General features: G+C 37.2%; 2 protein-coding genes across 2 annotated transcripts in view; both read right to left on the bottom strand.

Moving 5' to 3' along the window:
- Positions 1–22,719, bottom strand: part of LOC130073061 (gastrula zinc finger protein XlCGF8.2DB-like) — a 292,174-nt gene that overhangs the window by 67,482 nt on the left and 201,973 nt on the right. The window lies entirely within an intron of this gene.
- LOC130073071 (gastrula zinc finger protein XlCGF7.1-like) lies at positions 886–2,344 on the bottom strand. Its single transcript, XM_056238497.1, has 2 exons — positions 1,949–2,344; positions 886–1,744 (listed from the first exon to the last, which is right to left on the bottom strand). The coding sequence occupies exons 1-2, from the start codon at positions 2,004–2,006 to the stop codon at positions 930–932; spliced, it is 873 nt and encodes a 290-aa protein (XP_056094472.1). The 5' UTR covers positions 2,007–2,344; the 3' UTR covers positions 886–929.

Raw genomic sequence — 22,719 nt, 5'->3', positions numbered from 1 at the left:
CGTGTAAAGTGGTATTATATTGTGACAACTAAAATGTTTTGAGATTAATATGCACTATATATAGAGTACAGAGTATAATATGCAGTATTACATTCATTCTGATTAATAAGTTGTATCAATTGCAATTTCTTTATTTTATATTTTATTCATTTTCTTTATTTAATATTTTATCTTGTCACACATACAGATGCAAGCTATCTTGTTTATTGTGTGTAACAGTGTGGACATAGTGTTTTTGCCGATTGATGCTAATATGCTTTATGTGTTTTGACAGTAGATACAATATGGGTCACTTGAGAATGCAATAGTGTTATATGCAAGTTGTTATGCATTTTATGGTAATTTTGTACTACTCATAATACAGAGTTTGAGGGAAACGCAACAAGTGTCTGTCGTTGTAAGATTTCTATGTTCCCCTCTTCAGGGAGACTACACCACCGGCCTGGAGCCATTCTCCCACTGCCCTCGGCCTGCTCGCGCTCGCCACAAAGCTGTTTGTGATATGAATGATATTTGATAGACTATTGTTAAAATTGTTTCACACGTGCCTAAAATAAACTCCTCAAAGTAACAAAACACATCCCTTCATACATTTGATGGCAACACACTAGTTTTCTGAAATATTATTTTATCTGTATGAGATGACCATGCACTGCTTGAGCGATGACACTGACACGAGTATTTTCACATTGTTGCTTTACTGTTCAGTTCATCTTGTATACAGTAACACTCAGTGTTTACTGCGCATGTGCAACACAACAGAGGATCAATACGGGTGACGGAAGAACAAAACATGCAACACAATGCAATAAAAAAAATAAAAAAACATTTTAACCTTCCTTCTAATTTAGATTAAATTACTATATTTAAGGCAATTCCATTTTTTGCTTAATCTGAATATCAAATCAAGTCATGGATCTGAACATTGCTCACTTAGACACATTCAGACAAAGCTTTTTCTTATGTCGTTGTAGATTAATCAATAGGCTGAAACTTCTCCCACATGAAGAGCACTGGTGCGGTTTCTTTCCAGTATGAACTCTCTCATGATTTTTCAGGCTTCCTGACTGAGTGAAACTCTTTCCACAGTGTGAACACTTGTACGGTTTCTCTCCAGTATGAATTCTCTGGTGTGATTTTAAGTGGCTGGATATAATAAAGCTCTTTCCACAGTCAAAGCACACATAAGGTCTCACACCAGTATGAATACGCTCATGCTCTTTTAACTGTTGCACTTCTGAAAATCCCTTTCCACAAAAAAAACAAAAGTGAGGCTTCACACCAGTATGAGTTTTAAGGTGTGCTTTTAAGCCTGATTCAAAAACAAATGTTTTATCACACTGATCACAGCTGAATGATCTTAATCCAGAGTGACTGCGCAGATGAGTGTTGAGATGACTTTTCTGAGTGAAACTCTTTCCACACTGAGAGCATGTGAATGGTTTTTCTCCAGTGTGAATTCTCATGTGATCATTTAGGTGTCCTTTTTCTCTGTAACTCTTTCCACACTGAGTGCATGTATAAGGCTTTTCTCCAGTGTGAATCATCATGTGTGAGTTCAGCTTTGATTTAGATAGGAAACTCTTTCCACACTCAGAACAGGTTAAAGATCCTTCGACTCCAGATTTTTCAGCTTGTTTGAAACTTTTTTCAGTCTTTGAAACGACTGCATTTCCTTCTTCATTTGTGAAATAATGCGGTTTTTGAAACTGATGCTGTTTGTCTTCATTCACTTCCATCAGGTCTAAAATAAACAAATGGAATTCCCATAATTCAATAAAAGGATACATGAGAAACAAAAATAAACATTGTTCAAAATCTCAATTTTGCACATATCCAGTTTACTACTGAGTCCACTAGTATCTAGATTTATATGTTATTTTTATATGTGAGTTTTCATGTTAATGTTCCTCATCAGTCATTAAAGAGAATGAAGGAAAACACCAACCTATTTGTTCCTCTGTATCTTCATCTTTTATTCTGCAGGGTTCTTCCTTAATCTCCATCTTTACAATAGTATGTCCGTAGTTTCTCCTGGAGTAATTCCTCCTGCTTGCTTCTTCTTCTCCTGTGGGAAGATGGGAATATTCCCCAGCATTTAAACTCTCATGAACGGCTGTGGGAGCTTCACTGACTGAAGGAGTGAATTGTGGTCGTTGTTGCTCATTTAGCAGATGATCATCACACTTACAATCACTCGAGATTATCCAGCTTTAAGTGAATTAAGGGTTTATTGCTGTAATCAGACACCAATTAAATGTGGGAATGTGTGCAAAATAGAGACAAAGTAATTGTTTGCCATTCAGAATAGATTTAACTAAAACTATTTCACCAAAGACTGTAGCATAATTTACAGCAGCAAGTTTAGAAAATGTTGTAAAGTTTAATTTAGGCACACATAATCTATTATCTGTTTTTAAGCCTATGGATAGGTCAGTTGAATCTTTGCTGTCTTTGGCTAACTTTTAATGTTGTTAAATGTAATGTTCGAGGAAAACTGCCTGCTTAAAGTAGGAATTTCTCCCATTTAGCGGCGAAATTATTCATGAATACCAACTGAATATTACTTTTTAGCCCTCAGTGGCCGTATTATTCCAAGATTAACATGGCTTTCAGTTCAACTTCGTCCATGAGTGTTCATTGACACAAGGAAAAGTATCCTAGACGTTGTTAAGTGTATACAACCATGCTATAATTAGCCAAGCAACTATAAAACTTTGAATTTACACAAATAGGCTGAATTACCTGTCGAGAAGAAAGCAGCCACCTTCGGTGTCCCTTTTAAAATCCTTGCTCCTCATGAGCTCTTTCCATCTTGGAAAAGTCACTACAATATTGACTTTGGTCATGTTGATTTGCCTGTCGCGTTGCCATTTTAATGATCTCTTTCACTTCATTGGCGACTCTGATACATGTCCTTGAGAATAGGGGTGGTCCGCCTTCAACAGGCTTCAAATCTGCTGGCAGTCGCGAGTAATCTCCCGCGCCAACGCGTTCTCATCCCAAGGTGTCATATACGACGCTTTTGCCAAAGCGTACATATCCTACGCACATGGCACCCTTTAGCGTCAATATAACACGCACAGAGTATGGGTAGGTTTAGGTCTGGGGCAGAGGTGGAAAGTAACGAATTACATTTACTCGCGTTACGTAATTGAGTAGTTTTTTTGTGTATACTTCTACTTTTTTAAGTAGTTTTTAAAATCTGTACTTTTACTTTTACTTAAGTACATTTTGTTTGAAGTTTTGTACTTCGCTACATTTGAAATCATATCCGTTACAGAGTAAAAAATAATAATACAAGGGAGAAAAAAAAAAAATCACACTCCGGAAACTACTGCATTGGTTGAAGGGCGGGAGAACAAACGCACAAGAAAGGTGACGCAGACCCAGCTGAAGCTGAAAGCGCCCTCGAATTCTTATGAAGCGAATCATGGCCAGTATGGAAATACTTTGTAGAAAAAAACGAGTGGTTGTCCTCGAGGATAGATATCGAATTTGCAAAAAATGTAGACGCAAAGTGGCTGCAAAAAGAGGATACATAGGACACCATCCCTCCTGCAGATAAAGGTATGTCCCGATTATAACTTAACCCTTTAAGTGTCACCCCCCTTTTTTTGAATATACATGAAAATGCACATTTCGAACTTAAATGGTTGTAATTCAAGAATGCTTTGGAATATAGACGTAAGATTGGTCTTGTTTTAAAGAAGACATTTGGCAAATTTTTGTAAATTAAGAAAGTGAAACAGAAAAAAAGTTATAGAAGTTTGAGTTTATGAAAATGTACAATGTAAAAAATTTAATTATTCATATTTTATATAAAATATATATTTTCAAAACCTGGGCGACTCTAAAACTGCAAAAAAATCAAAGCCAAAAATCTGAACAAGTTGTGTTTCAAATTTTAGGTTGATATCTCAAAAAATGAGCTTTCAGTAAGATTTTGTTTGGGCGCAGTACCAAACTTTTTCACTAGATGACAACCAGACTCCATTACTGCCCATATAAGGGCGCCTCCATTTCCATATGTGTTTTGAGTGATTTGAACCATTATTTTCCCAATTTTCATACAATTTATGAAGTAGACATCCTATTCAGAAGTAATATGAGAAGTTTGGCAGATTTTGATATGAATTCAACCTCTAAGAAACACAAAAAGAACACGCATGTGCGTTTTAGCTTCCTGCCACATCATATAATTTTTTTCTTTATATTTAAAAAAAAAATTCAGACCTTTTTTTCTAAAATAATTGAATGGATGCTATCTTTTGAACTCTTGGCATGAAAACAAACTGAGGTTTCTACCCTTCTTTCATGATTTTTCATGTTCATCACTATTTCAAAACAAAGGTCTAATCACGCCTTAGGAGTATGAAAATATTTTTGTTGCAAATTGATAAAATACGGCTTTTATTTTTTTTTGAAAATCAAAATCATTAATTAAAATGTAAGTACTCTGATAAAAAGAGTATAAAAATCGAGTGTCTGTAGACCTCTCACGACTGTTTTAAAGACAGCTCATTATTTCCATTCACTCCACCCCCTCCCTTCTGGGCTCCTTCCAAAGCCACGCCCCCAAAACACATGAACGCGCGACTCCGACCGCTGAGCTGAAGACGCATTATTTACCTGAGACGAGCGGAGAGGAAGGAGCGCAGTGCATGTAGTGACATCATGTCAGAATCACATGTAATAAAAAAAAAATCTAACTTTATCATTATGAAGATAAACAAATAAGATGTATTTTTGTACTCACTATCAAGCTAGCATATTGATATCGGTAAAGTTTAAAATATATTGTAACGTTCTCAGGCAAGGACGAGACGGTTTTGATAACAAAGGGTGTTTATTAGAGGCTGTTGTCGGCCACAGCCCACGCCATGCCATACACACCCGACTTATAAGAGAACCGCACTTGAACCAGCGAGGCGCTCTTCTCATCACTCTCACAAGGGGTGGAGCCTCTTTCCATATTCAACTTGACAACGAATCAATCGAATCACATAAAACGAATAAAGTAAAACATTAACATTAAATGCATCCTTATTTGTAACAGAACAGCATTTTGAACACGTTACAATATATTTATTGATTCGCTAACGAGCTAGTTATCTATAAGGCAAAGCTAAAAACAGGTTGCATGATACACGTTTTTCCATTGCCATCATTTACACTGTGATGAAGATGAATTTCGTGTAAGATTCATAACATATATGGTGTTCTGCATGTAAGAGTTTCCATGATGAAAGCATTGTTGACTCTGATGAGGACTATCTGATAATCACTCTCCAGAGACAAGTAGCCTACCGCATCGTCAGCTCGTTGTTTATCCAAAGACTTTTTGTTCATTACCTTTTCTAGTAACGTTACTGTCTTCCTTTTTTTGCCTGGTTTGCCTTCGCGAACTGCATATGTGAATTTTGATTGGTCTTTCTCTGCCATTGTTTTGCTATTCCTAGGTTCCGTGCCTCTTGAATTCCTCAAATCAAACGGATACGCTCAAGTGGGCAGGTCCTGTGTGGCAAAAGGGTGGTTGCCATGGTTGCGAGAGAGTGACAGTCGCCTAAGCCAATCCTTTGTTTCGTCCCGGAAGGAAATAATGAGCTGTGTTTAGTGCAGATTAAACGGTCTAGAGTCACTCGATTTTTATACTCTTTTTATCAGAGTACTTACATTTTAATTATGCATTGATATATATATATATATACAAAGTTTAAACAAATTTGGAAAAAAGTTTTTTATAAAATTTCTACCTACAATACCTTTAAGGCCGAATGACTTACGTGATGCAGAGGGAATCCCCGAATCCAGTCATGAAAATGGAATTCACATAACGCAGATGTCACGTAAAACACGCAAAATAATGGATGGATGAATACATGGAAAGTAGAACTGTGCAATAAATCCAATCGCGACATGGTCTGTAAATATTTACGCACAAAAATACCTATGTAAATATATAACATATTTGTTCTGCTGAGCTGCGCCGCTTTGTCTAGGCTACTAACGTTACATACTCAAGTACGTTCATGGTGTTTTCAGCGTCTCACAAACAATTTGAGGACATGAATACATGAACATTTCCAGAGCTGCTCTGAGAGAACGCCTAATGAGCATTTTCATAATTTTATTAGAGAAAAACCATTGTCAAATACACTTTGAAACGGGTCTTCTTCACTACAACCTGTCAAAATAAAAGTTCGGTTTTACTAAGGAGAAATTCTGGGCATACAATAGAACGAACTTCTCAAAATAATAATAACAACAATAATACATTTTATTTAAACATTATTTAAAGGAATATATATTTTTTGTCCATAGTTTAATTTAGTAAATCTGTTTTTGCAGCGCTTCCCCAAAAAATAAAAGGACACAAAGTTTATATTTACATTTGATTACCACCGTTTTTGATAATATATTTGGATTAAATCATAAAAAAGAAACATTCATTTTCTGAATAAAATACATTTCATAGGACTATATTATTCTTAAACATTTTAATAAATTATTCATGTTAAAAATAAGTTGTTAATCTAATTCATTATCAATTATTGAATTTAATTGATTAGACATGTTTTATTGAAATTTTAATAAACAAAACAAACAAATGGTTTCAAGTTTGTTATAGTAAAAGCATTTGTTCAACCAAAAAAAACCCCTGTTTTCATTAATTTAACTGTCATTTTAACTAATGATAATAATAATAATAACAAACATAATTTAATAATACTGTTTATTTATTTAAAGGTGCTATATGTAACTTTTCTTCTAAAATGAATCCTTTTTTTATTGCCTGTGTGTGAAGGGGTTGTAATCACACATTACAATGATCCACTTGTCGGGTTTTGCTATTACCTCTGAAGGCCAGTATTCCTATTTCTATGTGAAGTTTCTGGGTCGGATTTTCTGCGAAAGCCATCGGATGTGACGTGCATGCGCGCTCCCGAGCCTCTCTCCTTCTTATATACAGTCTATGCGACGGCACTGCAGCTGACGACCTGGAGTCTGATAACACTAAACACGACCTGGCTCCAGCACAACACAAACTCCAACACAAATTCCGCAAAAATATAAAAAACAAAACAAAACAAAAAGGTATCTGCTGAAGCTCGTCAGGCCAAACGTGAATCGAATCGACATAGGACGAAAACACGGATCAACATCGGCAGAGCGTTTGAATTATGGAGAGACCTCCGCTATTTTTATTGTGATAAATTACAAGTTTTCAGATATGCTGAAATAATGTTAAACTATAATGAAATAGCAAGGTAAACTACAACATACATGAGAGATGAAATGAATACAAAAGACTGTTCCAGGATAACAAAAAGTAGGTGCTTTAGGATGTAACTTTTATTTTATGTACTAGATCTACTGTCTAACGTCACTCATCCCACTACTATCATATTGTTTATAATACACATTTCCGACACGTTCAGTGCAGTAATTTTACTTCCTACGATCTTACTGTTACACTGACATTGTTCAGTCTAGTTCATTAACCGTTTTCGTTATCATATTATACATTCACCTATGGTGACATTGCTGATTGTGAAAGATACACGAATGGTTAGTGAAATGCCTTATGCTAGATTCACCACAAATGTAACGTTATCATGGTACGAGCATGGAGCATTAGTTCAACGTCAAGCTGATAAAAGTAGCCTATTATTGTAACGTTGCAGTGGGAGTTTACATGAGTTTCCAGCATGTTGTGTGATGCTTTCTCCGGTGTGTTGAAAGTCTCAGTGTGGCCGGTACCATGAGTGCTCGCTCTTGTGTTCGAGCACGAGCGCTCTTGTAAAAATTGGTTGCAATCTGAAACATCACCGATAGAGGCCGCTAAAAAATACATATAGCACCTTTAATAATTGATTAATACTGTAAACCGTGATATTTTCTGAGACGTTATCATACTGTGAAAATCTCATACCATTAATACAACCCTACACGGGGGATTCCCCCACCCGCTGTTAAAAAAGTAACTCAGTAACTTTTACTCTGAGTAAATTTTAAATGAGCTACTTTTTACTTTTACTTGAGTAGATTTTTAGACCGGTACTTTTACTTGTATTTAAGTAAAATTTCATTGAAGTAGTAGTACTTTTACTTGAGTAGAATATTTTATTACTCTTTCCACCTCTGGTCTGGGGTAGGGTTAGGGTTAGACCACTAGGAGGCGCCTTCTGCCCCATATATATCTGCGTCTCATATTTACGCTAAAGGATATGTACGCTTTGGCAAAAGCGTCGTATATGACGCCTTGGGATGAGGACGGGCTCCCCCCTCGCATTCGTCACGGTGCCACTGAGTGTAAAAACGCGGAAGGCGAAGCTTGAATTTACAGGTATGTCCCTCTTTGGCTAATGTATTTTCTAATGCAAAATGGCTACCGCCATTTGAGCGTCTCGCTCGTATGTATTTTAAATGGCAGTATCTACGCTTACGAGAATACTTGATTACCTGGTGGAAGTAATTGCACGTGACTTTTGAAATAACTAAGTGTTTTTTGCTAAGAATCAACTTAAAAAATTACACAGTGTAGCTTTAAACAATAACAACACTGATATAAGACCGCGCTGTTTATGTTTCAATCAGTTAAGAGCCTCACATGTTAAAAACGAGACGCAGAGAGAGAAGAGAAAAAACGCAAGGTAAAAGGTTGAATGTATTTTAAATTAGGTGCGGTATTTTTAGTATGCGCATTATGTCCGAAACGCTGCAAGTTCCATATTTTATTATAAAAAATGTTTTATTATAAGTGAGAATGAGATAGAAAGTCTCATTTCATGGAGAGGAGTGTTATAAAATGTCCAGTATAAATAAATATATATTTATTAAGAAAAAGTTTTAGAATAACCTATCAGTATCGATCAATCTATCTATCTATCTATCTGGTAAGATTGATGGCATATACAGCTCTTTAGCAACCCAGGTTCATTGGAAATACGTTACTCTCCCTACACTTTTGCAAAACCGAGAAGCCTGGTTGTGATGTTTTATTCCAGACTGATCTCATGAAATGGCGTATGTATGACACGCCAATTCGTATTTCCATTTTTGGCGTGCTATCAACACGCATAATCGCTTTTCAGCGTGTTTATCAACGCCGTTGACTTAACGTTACATTACTGTATATATAAATATATTACCCCAACCCGTCCCTAAACCTACCCGTCACTGGGGTTAATACCATTTATGAGTCTTCCCCTACCATCCTAGGAAAAAATATCGCTCCCCAGATGTAGATCTACATTTTGCTTCGTTTCACTCGGACATTTAACGGCGTAGACATACACGCAAAAGATGACGGTTCGTTTCGGCGTGGACATACACGCAGATAGCTCAAAATGCGTATAGATAACACGCCACTTGACTTGAAAGTGGCGTGTATGTTTACGCAAAGTCATGATGCCATGTTGTTTTATTCAATTATAGGCCTATTTCTAACCTTCTATTTCTGTATAAAGTTGTGGAGCGTTTTGTGGCTATTCAGTTAAATAATCACCTAGCACTGAACAATCGCGAGGCCGGTGGCGTGATTACTAATGAGTGACACCTGCGCGACGCACCGGTCTCGTATCTCTCAGGGAGTAGCGGAAGCATAAAAGGAGGAGCGATGACCGTGGAGATCGGGAGAGGAACAGGCCTGAACTTATGTTGTGTATTGTTTCTGTTTAGTGTGGCCTGGAGAGTGAGCTTAGAGCAGCCAGTCGTCGAGATAGTTCAGGATACAAACCCCATGTTACCGGAGTGTAACAAGTGCTGCCTCGATGAATTTCGTGTAGACGCAAGGGGACAGGACTAACCCGAATGGGAGAAGCGTGGACTGGTATGCCTGCGCCTCAAAAGCAAACCAAAGAAACGTTCTGTGTCGAGGAAGAATGGAGACATAAAAGTACATGTCCTATCGCTGCAAACCAATCCAACAGTAGCCGCGTTTCCATTACCCTTCAAATTGCGCAAATTGAAATTGCGAAATGAAAATATGCACAATGGAAACACGTCCATTTCTCAAAAACTCCCGTTTATTGCAAAAAAAGTTTTTACGCTCGCATGAGGAGGTTTTTCAGGCAATTCGAAAAATGAATATTTCGCAAAACTGCAATGGAAACGGGTTTTGCGCATTTACAGTCACCTGACTTAGAAGACGCGGTGTGTTTTGGGTCCGTGTCCGCAAATAATAATAATAATTATCATCATTATTATAACATTTATTAGGCTACATATGTAGAAGATGCTTTAATCCAAAAAAAGGAACAAAGCAGTTCGTCACATTTCATTAATAATACAGGTTGGACAATAATAACAGGGCTAAGATTATCACAAATAATAAACACAAGATTTTGACCATATCCAAATGGTAATGTGCGGAGTGTGGAGCGTGACATATCCATACTCCATGTGCGGAGTGTGGAGCGCGACTGCACGGCAGGGAGGCGCCCGCACGAACACTTGCATTTTCCTATCAACAGTGGAAACAGCTTAAAATACTCTATCATTTCTGGTCATACAGAATATAATAATACGTTATCCGCAACTACTTTTATTTGCGTAATCTCACAATAACAAGAAAACGTTGTGTTTTTGTAAAATTAAATAAAACAATCAGGCGCGCTTTCATGATCTTCGTGAACTGAAGCGCGAGAACTGAAACTAAATATAGCCTCTGTAGGTTAAAGCTTTAAATGTCCACTTTCAATTCGAATTTGTTCGTTTTAAAGCTAATACCTTCTGATTATGTAATCCGTATGAAAGGTGCATTTCTCTCTAAGGTGCATCCGGAGATGGAGATATGTTTTTAGCCGACACTGATTTAGGAAAACAATAGTTTATTAATAAACAATTAAATTGCCTCGTTATTTTTTCAGACACATTTATTATAGCCTAACTCACCTATACATCCCCTCTCTGTCGGTTGTGGTTATGGCTCTTCACATTCAGCACTGCGGGAAAAATATAATTTCCAGGTTCTAATTTGGCCTTAGAAAACCAGTAAAATCTACATTTTTTTCCATATTAATTTGTGAATATTTTAAATGTTTAATAAAGGGGCAAAAAGTCATAAACAAATATCTGAAAATTTGTCAATATATATAAATTTTTTTTTTTTTTTTTTTTTTTTTTTTTTTTTTGCACAGCATTTGGTGTAGCCCTACAGGTCAAACTAAAATGTTGGTGTTCAACTTTGCGTTTTAAAAGTACAACAACCGTTCATTTTTCATTTTCCAATTACAGGTAAAATAATGGAAAACGAATGCAAGTTCACTGACCGTTTGGACAGAATACGAGACAGAGTTCTTTATTAAATTCATAAAAGAAACCATAATTACAGGAATAGCCTACTGGACTCTAAACCTCAAAGAAATGCCACAATCAAGACCTCGGAGCAGAAATGAGGGAGAAACACCCAGGAACTCCTTGTCTTTCCCTGCCATTAACGGTTGGATAACACACCACGTCTCCTTCCATTAATAATAATAATGTCTATGCGGTGGCTGTGATATAGGCTATAAACCTACCAACGTCCATTGCCATTTTGGAATGACTTTTCGCGAGAGGAAAAAAAAGATGTTTTAGTCACATAACATCGGTTAATGGAAACGCCGTCATTTCGCAATAGTTTTTTATCGACATTTAGAAAATATCGCAAAAGTTTTGCGCAAATCTGTAATGGAAACGCGCCTAGAGAAACATATTCAAAAATGCGTCAGGCTTGCTAACATCTTGAAAGGAGGCTTGTGAAGGGTTCGCGACAAGATGCGCAGGTCCAGGATTGGGCGTAACCCACCGCTCTTCTTGGGTACAATGAACCAGGGGCTGTAGAGGCCGGACTTCATTTCGGCTGGAGGGACGGTCTCGATCGTACCCTTCACCAGTAGGGTGGCGACCTCCGCACGCATGACAGGGGAATTTTTTCACTGAATCATTCATACAATTGATTCGTTCAAACTGCTGATTCTTTCAGGAAAAAATTAAGCGACTGTCTTTATGAATGGGTCATTGATTCATTGACTCACTATATTCGTTTGAAAACTCAGATTCATTCATAAACGGAACACCCGTGCTTGCTTGGAGATGCACAGCGGTTCAGCTGTGATTTTGTTTTGAACTATTTTCATTGACTAATTCGAGCAAAATCTGAAAGTACACAGCAAAAAGCACACCTTGATAAATGCTGTCTGCAGTACATACTGTAAGTCTATTTAAAACTGAAACTATTTTTGCTAATTAACAGGTGCTTCCTGGGCATCAATCCTGAAAGAGGCTCAAAGACCAAGAAGCGGACAACAATGAACCCTTGTGTGACTGAGCACCCTTTTGAGGAAACTTATTGACTGAGTCTTTTTGGGTTAAACGTGTGTCACGAAGATGGCGCCAGTGTGTGTGGCTAGCCGTCTGCTGCTCCCGGTTGTATGGATGTGTGTCTTGTTTTTATTGACTTTTTAAAAAAAAATTACAAACTCTCTATTAGTGTACGATCGCCAAACACTTTTTAGCATTAGATCGGCTTTGGATAATACGCCGATCTATATTGTGAACGGGGGTGGAACAAACAATTCTTGTGACAACCAGGAAGGAGTATTTTGACAACAGAAATAATCAAACGTACAACTTAATTTTTGAAAATTTGTCCATGTTTAGCATGGGAATCCAACTCTTTAACAGTGTAAAAAACTCACTATGCATGAAATGGCATTTCACCCCCCTTTAAGGCCTGGATGGCACTGAATTTCCTAAGTTTTAATGAAAGTAAAACATAAGTCATGCTGTTCACGCCGGGTGGCACTTATGAATCCTTACAGGTGGATCTTGGGGAATTGAATCCACTAGTGAAACCATATGTTAAGAATTTAGGTGTGATTATGGACTGTGATTTTAAATTGGATAAACAGATTAACTTAGTAGTTAAGTCTAGTTTTTTCCAATTGAGACAACTCACCAAGGTTAAATCTTTCCTGTCTTTTATTGACTGCTTCATATATTTATCTCATCGCGTCTGGACTATTGTAATGGCCTCTATGTAGGCATTAGTCAGGCCTCTCTTTCCAGACTGCAGAGGGTCCAGAATGCAGCAGCTCGCCTGTTGACGGGTACACGAAAGCGGGAACACATTACCCCTATTCTCTCCTCTCTTCACTGGATGCCTGTCCATTTTAGGATTAATTTTAAGATTTTGATGTTTGTTTTCAAATCTCTTAATGGTCTTGCACCGAAGTATCTGTCTGAACTGATCAAGCAGTATGCGCCGCCAAGAGCGCTTAGGTCTGCTGACCATTTGCTTTTAGTTGTCCCTCGGGTTAAGTTGAAGAGCAGGGGCGAAAGAGCATTTGCAGTAGCTGGACCAAAGCTATGGAACAATTTACCCTTGTACATCAGACAGGCTCAGACACTTGCTGCTTTTAAATCTAGTCTTAAAACCTATTATTACAGTTTGGCATTTGACGCTATGTGAGAGTTGTTTTATTGCTTTTGTTTTATTGTTTTTATTAATTTTTTTTCTGTCATTGATTGTTTGTAGCAGTAATATAGGATATAAGTGTACAGCACTTTGTCAAACACTTGCTGTTTTTAAAAGTGCTTTATAAATAAACTTTGACTTTGAGTGGGCATCATAGTGTTTTTTGCAGCGGTAGTTGTCAGGCTCAGTTTTGAGTAGCCTTTTTCTTTTTGTAATTTTTCAAGACAACTTTACACTACAAGATTATATTATCGGCCAATATTAGGCATTTTCCTAACTATCGGTATCGGCATTTATAATGGCCGATAAATGAATATTTAAAAAAATGCGGGTGCGGTGATTCATGTAAGGGTGGCGCTGCCAATAAAGCACCTAAAAGCTGTCACAAAGAACTGGCAAAAGTAATGATTATGAATACAACAAATGTAGCAAGGAGACATTTTAATTGTTTATTAATAAACAAGTGTTTTCAGTCAGTGTCAGCCAAAGATGAAGTTGACGATGCTGACTCGCGATCTGCAGTGAACACGCCAGAGAGAAATGCACATTTCATACGATTACATAAGTCTGTCTGTCTTTCATTTTGAATTGTTCTGTTTAAAAGTAGACATTTCAATATAGATATATTTCAATTCTCAGGTCTATACGCTGCACTGTAAAATCTAACAGTTGTTCTTACTAAGACTTTTTAGTTAACTTTACTTAATTTCCAATAATTTGTTGAACTTACTTAAAACAATTTAGTAATCTGTACTGTTTGCATGCTATGCCTTTGTTACTCAGAAAACCCAAGTAAACATTACTTGACTAGACTAACTAACACTTTTTAGTAAACTTTACTTAATGTCTTAACTTAATTGTAAAAATCTAGTAATATGTATTCACACACTATGCTTTGTTTACTCAGAAAAACCAAGTAAAGATTAATTGATTGGTTTGAGTGTGATTTTTGTGGCGGGAAAAATCTTAATGGACTTTTCACTCATTTCCTCCACTTCTGCCGTTATTTCTCTCTGTTTGCATTCACTTTGCTTTTCCCAAAGTCATCTTGAGTGTTGAATTGTCAGATTTGAGAGAACATCACATAAGCTGACTTGTTGATTTTCCTAAAATATTTTTAGTCACCATTATGGCGATTAATGTTCCCTTTGGTTATTCAGTTAGTCAGCTAAATGAATAAATGTAAATGTAAATGGTTAGTCACTTGGAACTTATATATATATATATATATGTGTGTATATATACACACACACACACACATATATATATATATATATAAACATACATACATATATACACATACATATATGTATGTATATACATATACACTCACCGGCCACTTTATTAGGTACACCTGTCCAACTGCTCGTTAACACTTAATTTCTAAGCAGCCAATCACATGGCGGCAACTACGTGCATTTAGGCATGTAGACATGGTCAAGACAATCTCCTGCAGTTCAAACCGAGCATCAGTATGGGGAAGAAAGGTGATTTGAGTGACTTTGAACGTGGCATGATTGTTGGTGCCAGAAGGGCTGGTCTGAGTATTTCAGAAACTGCTAATCTACTGGGATTTTCACGCACAACCATCTCTAGGGTTTACAGAGAATGGTCCGAAAAAGAAAAAACATCCAGTGAGCGGCAGTTCTGTGGGCGGAAATGCCTTGTTGATGCCAGAGGTCAGAGGAGAATGGCCAGACTGGTTCGAGCTGATAGAAGGGCAACAGTGACTGAAATAACCACTCGTTACAACCGAGGTATGCAGCAAAGCATTTGTGAAGCCACAACACGCACAACCTTGAGGCGGATTGGCTACAACAGCAGAAGACTCCACCGGGTACCACTCATCTCCACTACAAATAGGAAAAAGAGGCTACAATTTGCAAGAGCTCACCAAAATTGAACAGTTGAAGACTGGAAAAATGTTGCCTGGTCTGATGAGTCTCGATTTCTGTTGAGACATTCAGATGTTAGAGTCAGAATTTGGCGTAAACAGAATGAGAACATGGAACCATCATGCCTTGTTACCACTGTGCAGGCTGGTGGTGGTGGTGTAATGGTGTGGGGGATGTTTTCCTGGCACACTTTAGGCCCCTTAGTGCCAATTGGGCATCGTTTAAATGCCACGGCCTACCTGAGCATTGTTTCTGACCATGTCCATCCCTTTATGGCCACCATGTACCCATCCTCTGATGGCTACTTCCACCATGTCACAAAGCTCTAATCATTTCAAATTGGTTTCTTGAACATGACAATGAGTTCACTGTACTAAAATGGCCTCCACAGTCACCAGATCTCAACCCAATAGAGCATCTTTGAGATGTGGTGGAACGGGAGATTCGCATCATGGATGTGCAGCCGACAAATCTGCGGCAACTGTGTGATGCCATCATGTCAATATGGACCAAACTCCCTGAGGAATGCTTCCAGCACCTTGTTGAATCTATGCCACGAAGAATTGAGGCAGTTCTGAAGGCAAAAGGGGGTCCAACCCGTTACTAGCATGGGGTACCTAATAAAGTGGCCGGTGAGTGTATATGTATGAATGTGTGTGTATGATTGATGTATAACTCTATTTCATGTCAATTAATTATCTATTTATTAATGGTCTATTATGTCCTAAACACCTTGTGAAACTTTTAATTGGGTTTATATAATCCCAAATTAAAGTTAAATATAAAAGTGACAATCTTGTAATTGATCATACTTGAATTACACAGACTTCAACATTCAGCATGCAAAACACAACAATGGTAACAATTAAATTGTATTCAAAGTAAATTATCAAGTACTCTCTACAGTTATTTTTTAGTGTCTAGAACTCTTGTGTAAGTGAACTATACTAACTAAGCATTTGTCAGTTCAACATACTATTCCTATTTCACTTTACTTGAAGAAAATGTGGAAACCCATTGCACATATTTTTTTAAGTCTCCGTAGCTTAAAATGGCAGATTAAAACCATGTTGAGAATAATAGCATTTAAGATGTTTGCAGAACACATTATAACACTGTTAGTTAAATGGACTTACTCAAGTAATCTTACTATTAAATCTTAAGTAAGATTAGTAAATATTATTTAGTATGTTAACTAGAATTGACATTAAACTAACTTGATATTTATCCTTAATTTACTTGGGAAGATGTAGCTTTCTTTACTTTTAGCCGATTATTAACTTAACTTCAGTTTTCCTTTTAAGTTTGCTTTGCAAAAATAAGGCAATCGGTTTCCAAACTTTTTTTAAGTAAACTGAACTTGTTAGAATTTACAGTGTGAGTTTCGGTTCATGAGACAAGCTCCAGTTCACCCGCCGGCGCCTCCGTGTCAAGATTATCTATCGTCTACTATATTTACTTCTTATTTATTAAATCCAGGCAATTGGTTGATGAAACATTGATTAAAATTAAGATACAATTAATACAAAACGAAATTCACTTTAAAACGAAAGGTTTTGTGCTTTTTGTTTGATGTCTATGTGAAAGTTTTAAAGCATATTTTAGTGCCGCTTTCAGAGCGCTCACGTTCGTAGTGCTGAATTGTCGCGTCTGTAACATTGTTTTTTCCTCATAAATGCGAACACGAAAAATAAAATAAAATAAAATAAAATTAATATTTTGGAGACTGAGAGCCAACCCTTCTTCATCCAGTGGGTAGTAGCCTACTTGTGATTTGCGCAGTGTAATTCACAGAATTGATTTCTCTGCTACCAGCCTCTGTCACGTAGCTATTGTGTGAGCTTGTGACTATTGCAAGCGCGCAGCTGAGAAGTCCTGATTACAGAGTGGTATGAAAAAGTTTGGGCACCCCTGTAAATTTTCATGATTTTCTTTTATAAATCATTGGTTGTCTGGATAAGAAATTTCAATTAAATATATCATATAGGAGACAAACACAGTGATATTTGAGAAGTGAAATAAAGTTTATATGATTTATGGAAAGTGTGCAAGAATTATTTAAACTAAATTAGGCATGTGCATAAATTTAGGCACCACAAAATAATAATTAACTCAATATTTTGTGCATCCTCCTTTTGCATAAATAACAGCCTCTAAATGCTTTCTATAGCTTCCAATTAGAGTCTGGATTCTGGCGGAAGGTATTTTGGACCATTCTTCTTTACAAAACATCTCCAGTTCAGTCAGGTTTGATGGTTTACGAGCATGGACAGCCCGCTTTAAATCATACCACACATTTTCAATAATATTCAGGTCTGGGGACTGACATGGCCATTCCAGAACGTTGTACTTGTTCCTCTGCATGAATGCCTTAGTAGATTTTGAGCAGTGTTTTGGGTCGTTGTCTTGTTGAAAGATCCAGCCCCGGCGCAACTTCAACTTTGTCACTGATTCCTGGACATTGTTCTCCAGAATCTGCTGATATTGAATGGAATCCATGCGACCCTCAACTTTAACCAGATTCCCAGTCCCTGCACTGGCCACACAGCCCCACAGCATGATGGAACCGCCACCATATTTTACTGTAGGTAGCAAGTGTTTTTCTTGGAATGCTGTGTTCTATTTCCGCCATGCATAACGCCCCTTGTTTTGCCCAAATAACTCTATTTTAGTTTCATCAGTCCACAGCACCTTATTCCAAAATGAAGCTGGCTTGTCCAAATGTTCTTGAGCATACCTCAAGCGACACCGTTTGTGGCGTGTGCTGAGAAAAGGCTTTTTCCGCATTACTCGTCCATACAGCATCTCCTTGTGTAAAGTGCGCTGAATAGTTGAACGATGCACAGTGACACCATCTGCAGCAAGATGATGTTGTAGGTCTTTGGAGCTGGTCTGTGGGTTGACTGTGACTGTTCTCACCATCCTGTGCCTCTGCTTATATGAGATCTTTCTTGGTCTGCCACTTCTGGCCTTAACTAGAACTGTGCCTCTGGTCTTCCAATTCCTCACAATGTTCCTCAAAGTTGAAACTGAGAGCTTAAATCTCTGAGACAGCTTTCTGTATCCTTCCCCTAAACCATGATGTTGAACAATCTTTGTTTTCAGGTCATTTGAGAGTTGTTTTGAGGCTCCCATGTTGCCACTCTTCAGAGAAGATGCAAAGAGAAGAAATACTTACAATTGGCCTCATTAAATACCCTTTCTCATGATTGGATTCACCTGTGTATGGAGGTCAAGGGTCACTGAGGTTACCAAACCAATTTTGAGTTCTAATAATTAGTGCTAAAGGTATTGAAATCAATAAAATGACAAGGGTGCCTAAATTTATGCACATCCCTAATTTAGTTTAAATAATTCTTGCACACTTTCCATAAATCATATAAACTTTATTTCACTTCTCAAATATCACTGTGTTTGTCTCCTATATGATATATTTAATTGAAATTTCTTATCCAGACAACCAATGATTTATAAAAGAAAATCATGAAAATTTACAGGGGTGCCCAAACTTTTTCATACCACTGTATATTGTCTGCTATATTTACTTCTTATTTATTAAATACAGGCAATTGGTTGATGAAACATTGATTAAAATAAGTGGCGCGAGCGACAAATCTCCGACAGTAAACTGATGCCCCATTCTGCTTTGTCTAGGGTAAACAGCTGTTGCGACGCGAGCAATAACGGCCGCGTCCGGTGTAGACACGGTGTTAAAGCTCATTCTGCCTATAACGTTACGTTACAACATCAAGCAATATTCCAATAATTTATATAATTATAACATTTTATATAGAGCCATTTTGCATTAAGAGTAGCCTAGTTTCACGTTTAGTACATTTTGCTTACTAATTATTTAAAATAGTATAAAAGTACTGTACATATGTAATTAAAAACGTTTTCATTATGATATTATTAATTTTACTTTAGTAAAAAGATCTGAGTTCTTCCTCCACTGGTAGAGATTAGAGGAATTAAGACTAAAAATAGAAGATAATAAGGTTTTGTCGGTGACACTTTTATATATATTTATTGATACAAGTTATGACTAAATTAAAAGACAAAGTCGTTAGTGAAGATTATGCAACAGTATTTAGAATATAATATAATATAACATGCGATGCAAACTAGTTTGGTTACAGCTCAACTGTATAATTCTCATTCTATCATTCCCCCTGCCTCCATAACATATCTGTGTCACACAAGTGTTTGATCACCACATTTGAGTGATCATTGCAAAACGTGTATATTCTGTTTATACTGTGTAAAGTACCCATCAAAAGTTTGTACACACCAATAGGTATAGTATTATATACTGTACTATAATACACATAAATAATATTGCTACTGTATTGTAATATACACATAAATAATATCGGCCGATATATCGGTATCGGGCTTTTTTTACTCCCTAATATCGGTATCAGCCGGGCTCTAATTTTTACATAATGCTGTTGCGTGTGGACTCATTATAATGTTTGAGACTGAGAGGAGCGTCTGACCCCTTTACGACAGTCCTTCATCGCTCTCTCCCTTTCTCTCTTATCTTGCCATGAAGGCCTCATTCCCATCCTGGCCATTACTGTTATTGTGACACAGCTAGTTGAATAGTTGAATTGTGAGACAGGTAGTTGAATTGCAAATTTGCACAATTTTTCTGCATTTTAAGATGGCTTTTATGACTAGTAAGTTGAATTTCTTGAACTCTTAAAGTTCTTGGTATCTGCTGTAGTGCATTGAAAAATATTTATTTAATAAATATGCCATTGGGCTAACATTGACTTTACCTCAGAGTTGTTTTTTGGGGGAAGGGGGTTAAATGTACAATGATTGTAAATTCACAGTAAATGGAAGCTTCATCTGCATTACTTTTACAGTAAGTTACTGGACAATTTTAGCATGACTTCCACAGTATACAATGTAAATTCACAGTAAATTATTGTCAACTTGTACATTACTTCCACAGTACACACTGTAAAAGTACAGGGCCTTGTTGTAATGATGTACAGCAAAAGATTGTAATTCCCCAGTAATGTACTGTAATATCACCGTAATTGCTTTGTCATTGAAGCTGTGAAGTTACAGTATACAGTTGTGCTTTTACAACAATGCATTGTAATATCACAGATATAAAATTACAGTAAATTGCTGTGAGTATATTTCACAGTATATTGCTGTAATCCTTTCTGTGAAAGTCATGCAAAATGTATTCAATTATTTATTGTAAATTCACAACGAAAAAATTTGCATGACTATAGATATTTCTGCCTCGAAAAACTATTACATAATTTACAGCAGCATATTTAGGAAATATTTTAAAGTTTAATTTTGGCACACATAATAGTCTATTATCTGTTTTTGAACTTATGGACAGTTCGGTTGAAACCTTGCTGTTTTTGGCTTACTATTAATGTTGTTAAACGTAATGTTTGAGGAAAACTGCCAGTTTAAACAATAATAACACTGATATAATAATGAGCTGTTTATCTTTCGATCAGTAAAGACTAGTCACATGTTAAAAACGAGATGGGCGGTCAGTGAAGAGGAAAAAACGTAAGGGCCAGATATATGTTTTTTTATTTTATGAACTTAGCCTATTTGAAACTTGGCGCCGCATTTTTTAGAAAGCGAATGAAACTTCGTGTCCGAGACGCTGCAAAGCTCCATATTTAAAGTGCGAATAAGATATAGCCTACTGTCTTATATCAACGTTAGATGTATAGACAGTAAAAGAAGGCTAGATGTTGTAACGCTTTACACAGAGGGGACCGGATAGATTGCCTGAATTGTTGTAGCCAAATGTAAGCAAACACTCACCTGACATTCCACAGTGGTTATTTATTATCAGCGTTGTAGATCCCACGCACACAAGGGGGAGTTTGCCAAACACTCCAGGAACAACTGCGCGTTACTGAATATAAATAAAACCGGGAAAGAGCAACAGAAATATAAATCAGGATTTACACGCATACATGCGATGATCACATCTCGCGCTCCTCATCCCGACTGGCCACTCATGAGTGAGAGAGCACGTTCCGCCTTAAAGGAACAGTACCTAAATCTACTGGTCACAGTGTGTTATAAAATATTCGGTATAAATACATAGTTATTTAGAAAAGTTATAGAATAGTCTATCTATGAATTAATTGACTTGTTTATTGATCACGATGGATTCAACAAGATCACACGAGTTGAAATTAAAGCAAGCGCCATCTAGAGGAACATATGTGGCGCTGCCAAACTATTGCCATAACTACATACATAGAAGCTCATAAAGGTTATTCAGAGGATCAGACCAAGGGGGTAATCCATCGACCGGAAGTTGAAGTCGGCCGGGTGCCGCCATCTTGTAGCAGAACTTCACTTGCGTTAGCATTTCCATTGACTCCCATTCATTTTGGCGTCACTTTGACAGCGAATAACTTTACATCTGAGGCGTTTAACCCTCTGGGGACCAGAAACGCGCCGGCGCGTTTTGCCGTTTTTTTTTCACATAGCAGAAAAATAGACTTAAAATACTCTGTTGATTTTGATCGTACACATAAGTGTTATACATCAATCGATCCTGTTAATTGTCTATTATTTTTCTGTATACTAAGAAAAATAAACATGATGCGAGTTTTGCCTTCTCTCTGTCAGTGCAGTCCATTCTGAAACACGTCCGAAAAATTAACTCTAACTCTGCAATTACTTGTCATACAGGCACGAGAGATGTTTCTTTATGAAGCTTGAATTCTCTTCTTTTCAATGAAGTAATTTATATAAAAAACAAATATTCTCAGTTTATGTAATCTGTATGAAAAGAGAGTGCTGTCAGATTTTTTTCCCCCCAGCTCATTACACTTCATTACGCGTTAATCTGACACGCCCACGGAGGACGCGCGCTATTCAAACGCAAATGTTGAGGCAAGCCATGACAATGCCCACATCAGCCGTTCCACCGCGGCGGTAAAATGTGGGGTGTATTTTCTGCCTTTTACCGCCAAGAGGCGCTACAATCATAGACTCTGAAAAGTGTTTGTTTATTCTCTCTAATGCGTAATCTGCCGCCGCACCACGGCTCATTCAGAGCGAGCAGCGGGCAGCCTTGAGTGGCGCCCGGGGAGCAGGTGCCTTGCTCAAGGACACCTCAGTCATATTCCTGCCGGTACTGGAATCGAACCAGCAACTTTTGGGTCACCAGTCCAACTCTGTTACCATTAGGCCACGACTGCCATGTTGTTAACCGATGTTGGCCAATAGCGTTTATATTTAACCTTCTTGATGCTTAAATAGCTAACTGTTTATAACTGTTTACTTATTTAAAGTCAAGAGTTTTGTTTAATTATTATTACAACATAAATTTGCTACATTCCTGGAACC

Source organism: Rhinichthys klamathensis, unplaced genomic scaffold (genome assembly GCF_029890125.1).
Source record: "Rhinichthys klamathensis goyatoka isolate OS25496 unplaced genomic scaffold, OSU_Roscu_1.1 h1tg000523l_1, whole genome shotgun sequence".
NCBI lineage: Eukaryota > Metazoa > Chordata > Actinopteri > Cypriniformes > Leuciscidae > Rhinichthys > Rhinichthys klamathensis.
The sequence above is the reverse complement of the archived record's forward strand: the minus strand, read 5'-3'. Positions and strand labels throughout refer to the sequence as shown.

Coding starts and splice junctions, on each gene's coding strand:
- LOC130073071 (XM_056238497.1), bottom strand. CDS start 2,006: ATGGAGATTAAGGAAGAACCCTGCAGAATAAAAGATGAAGATACAGAG. Junction 1,745..1,948: donor AGATACAGAGGAACAAATAG/GTTGGTGTTTTC, acceptor TGTTTATTTTAG/ACCTGATGGAAGTGAATGAA.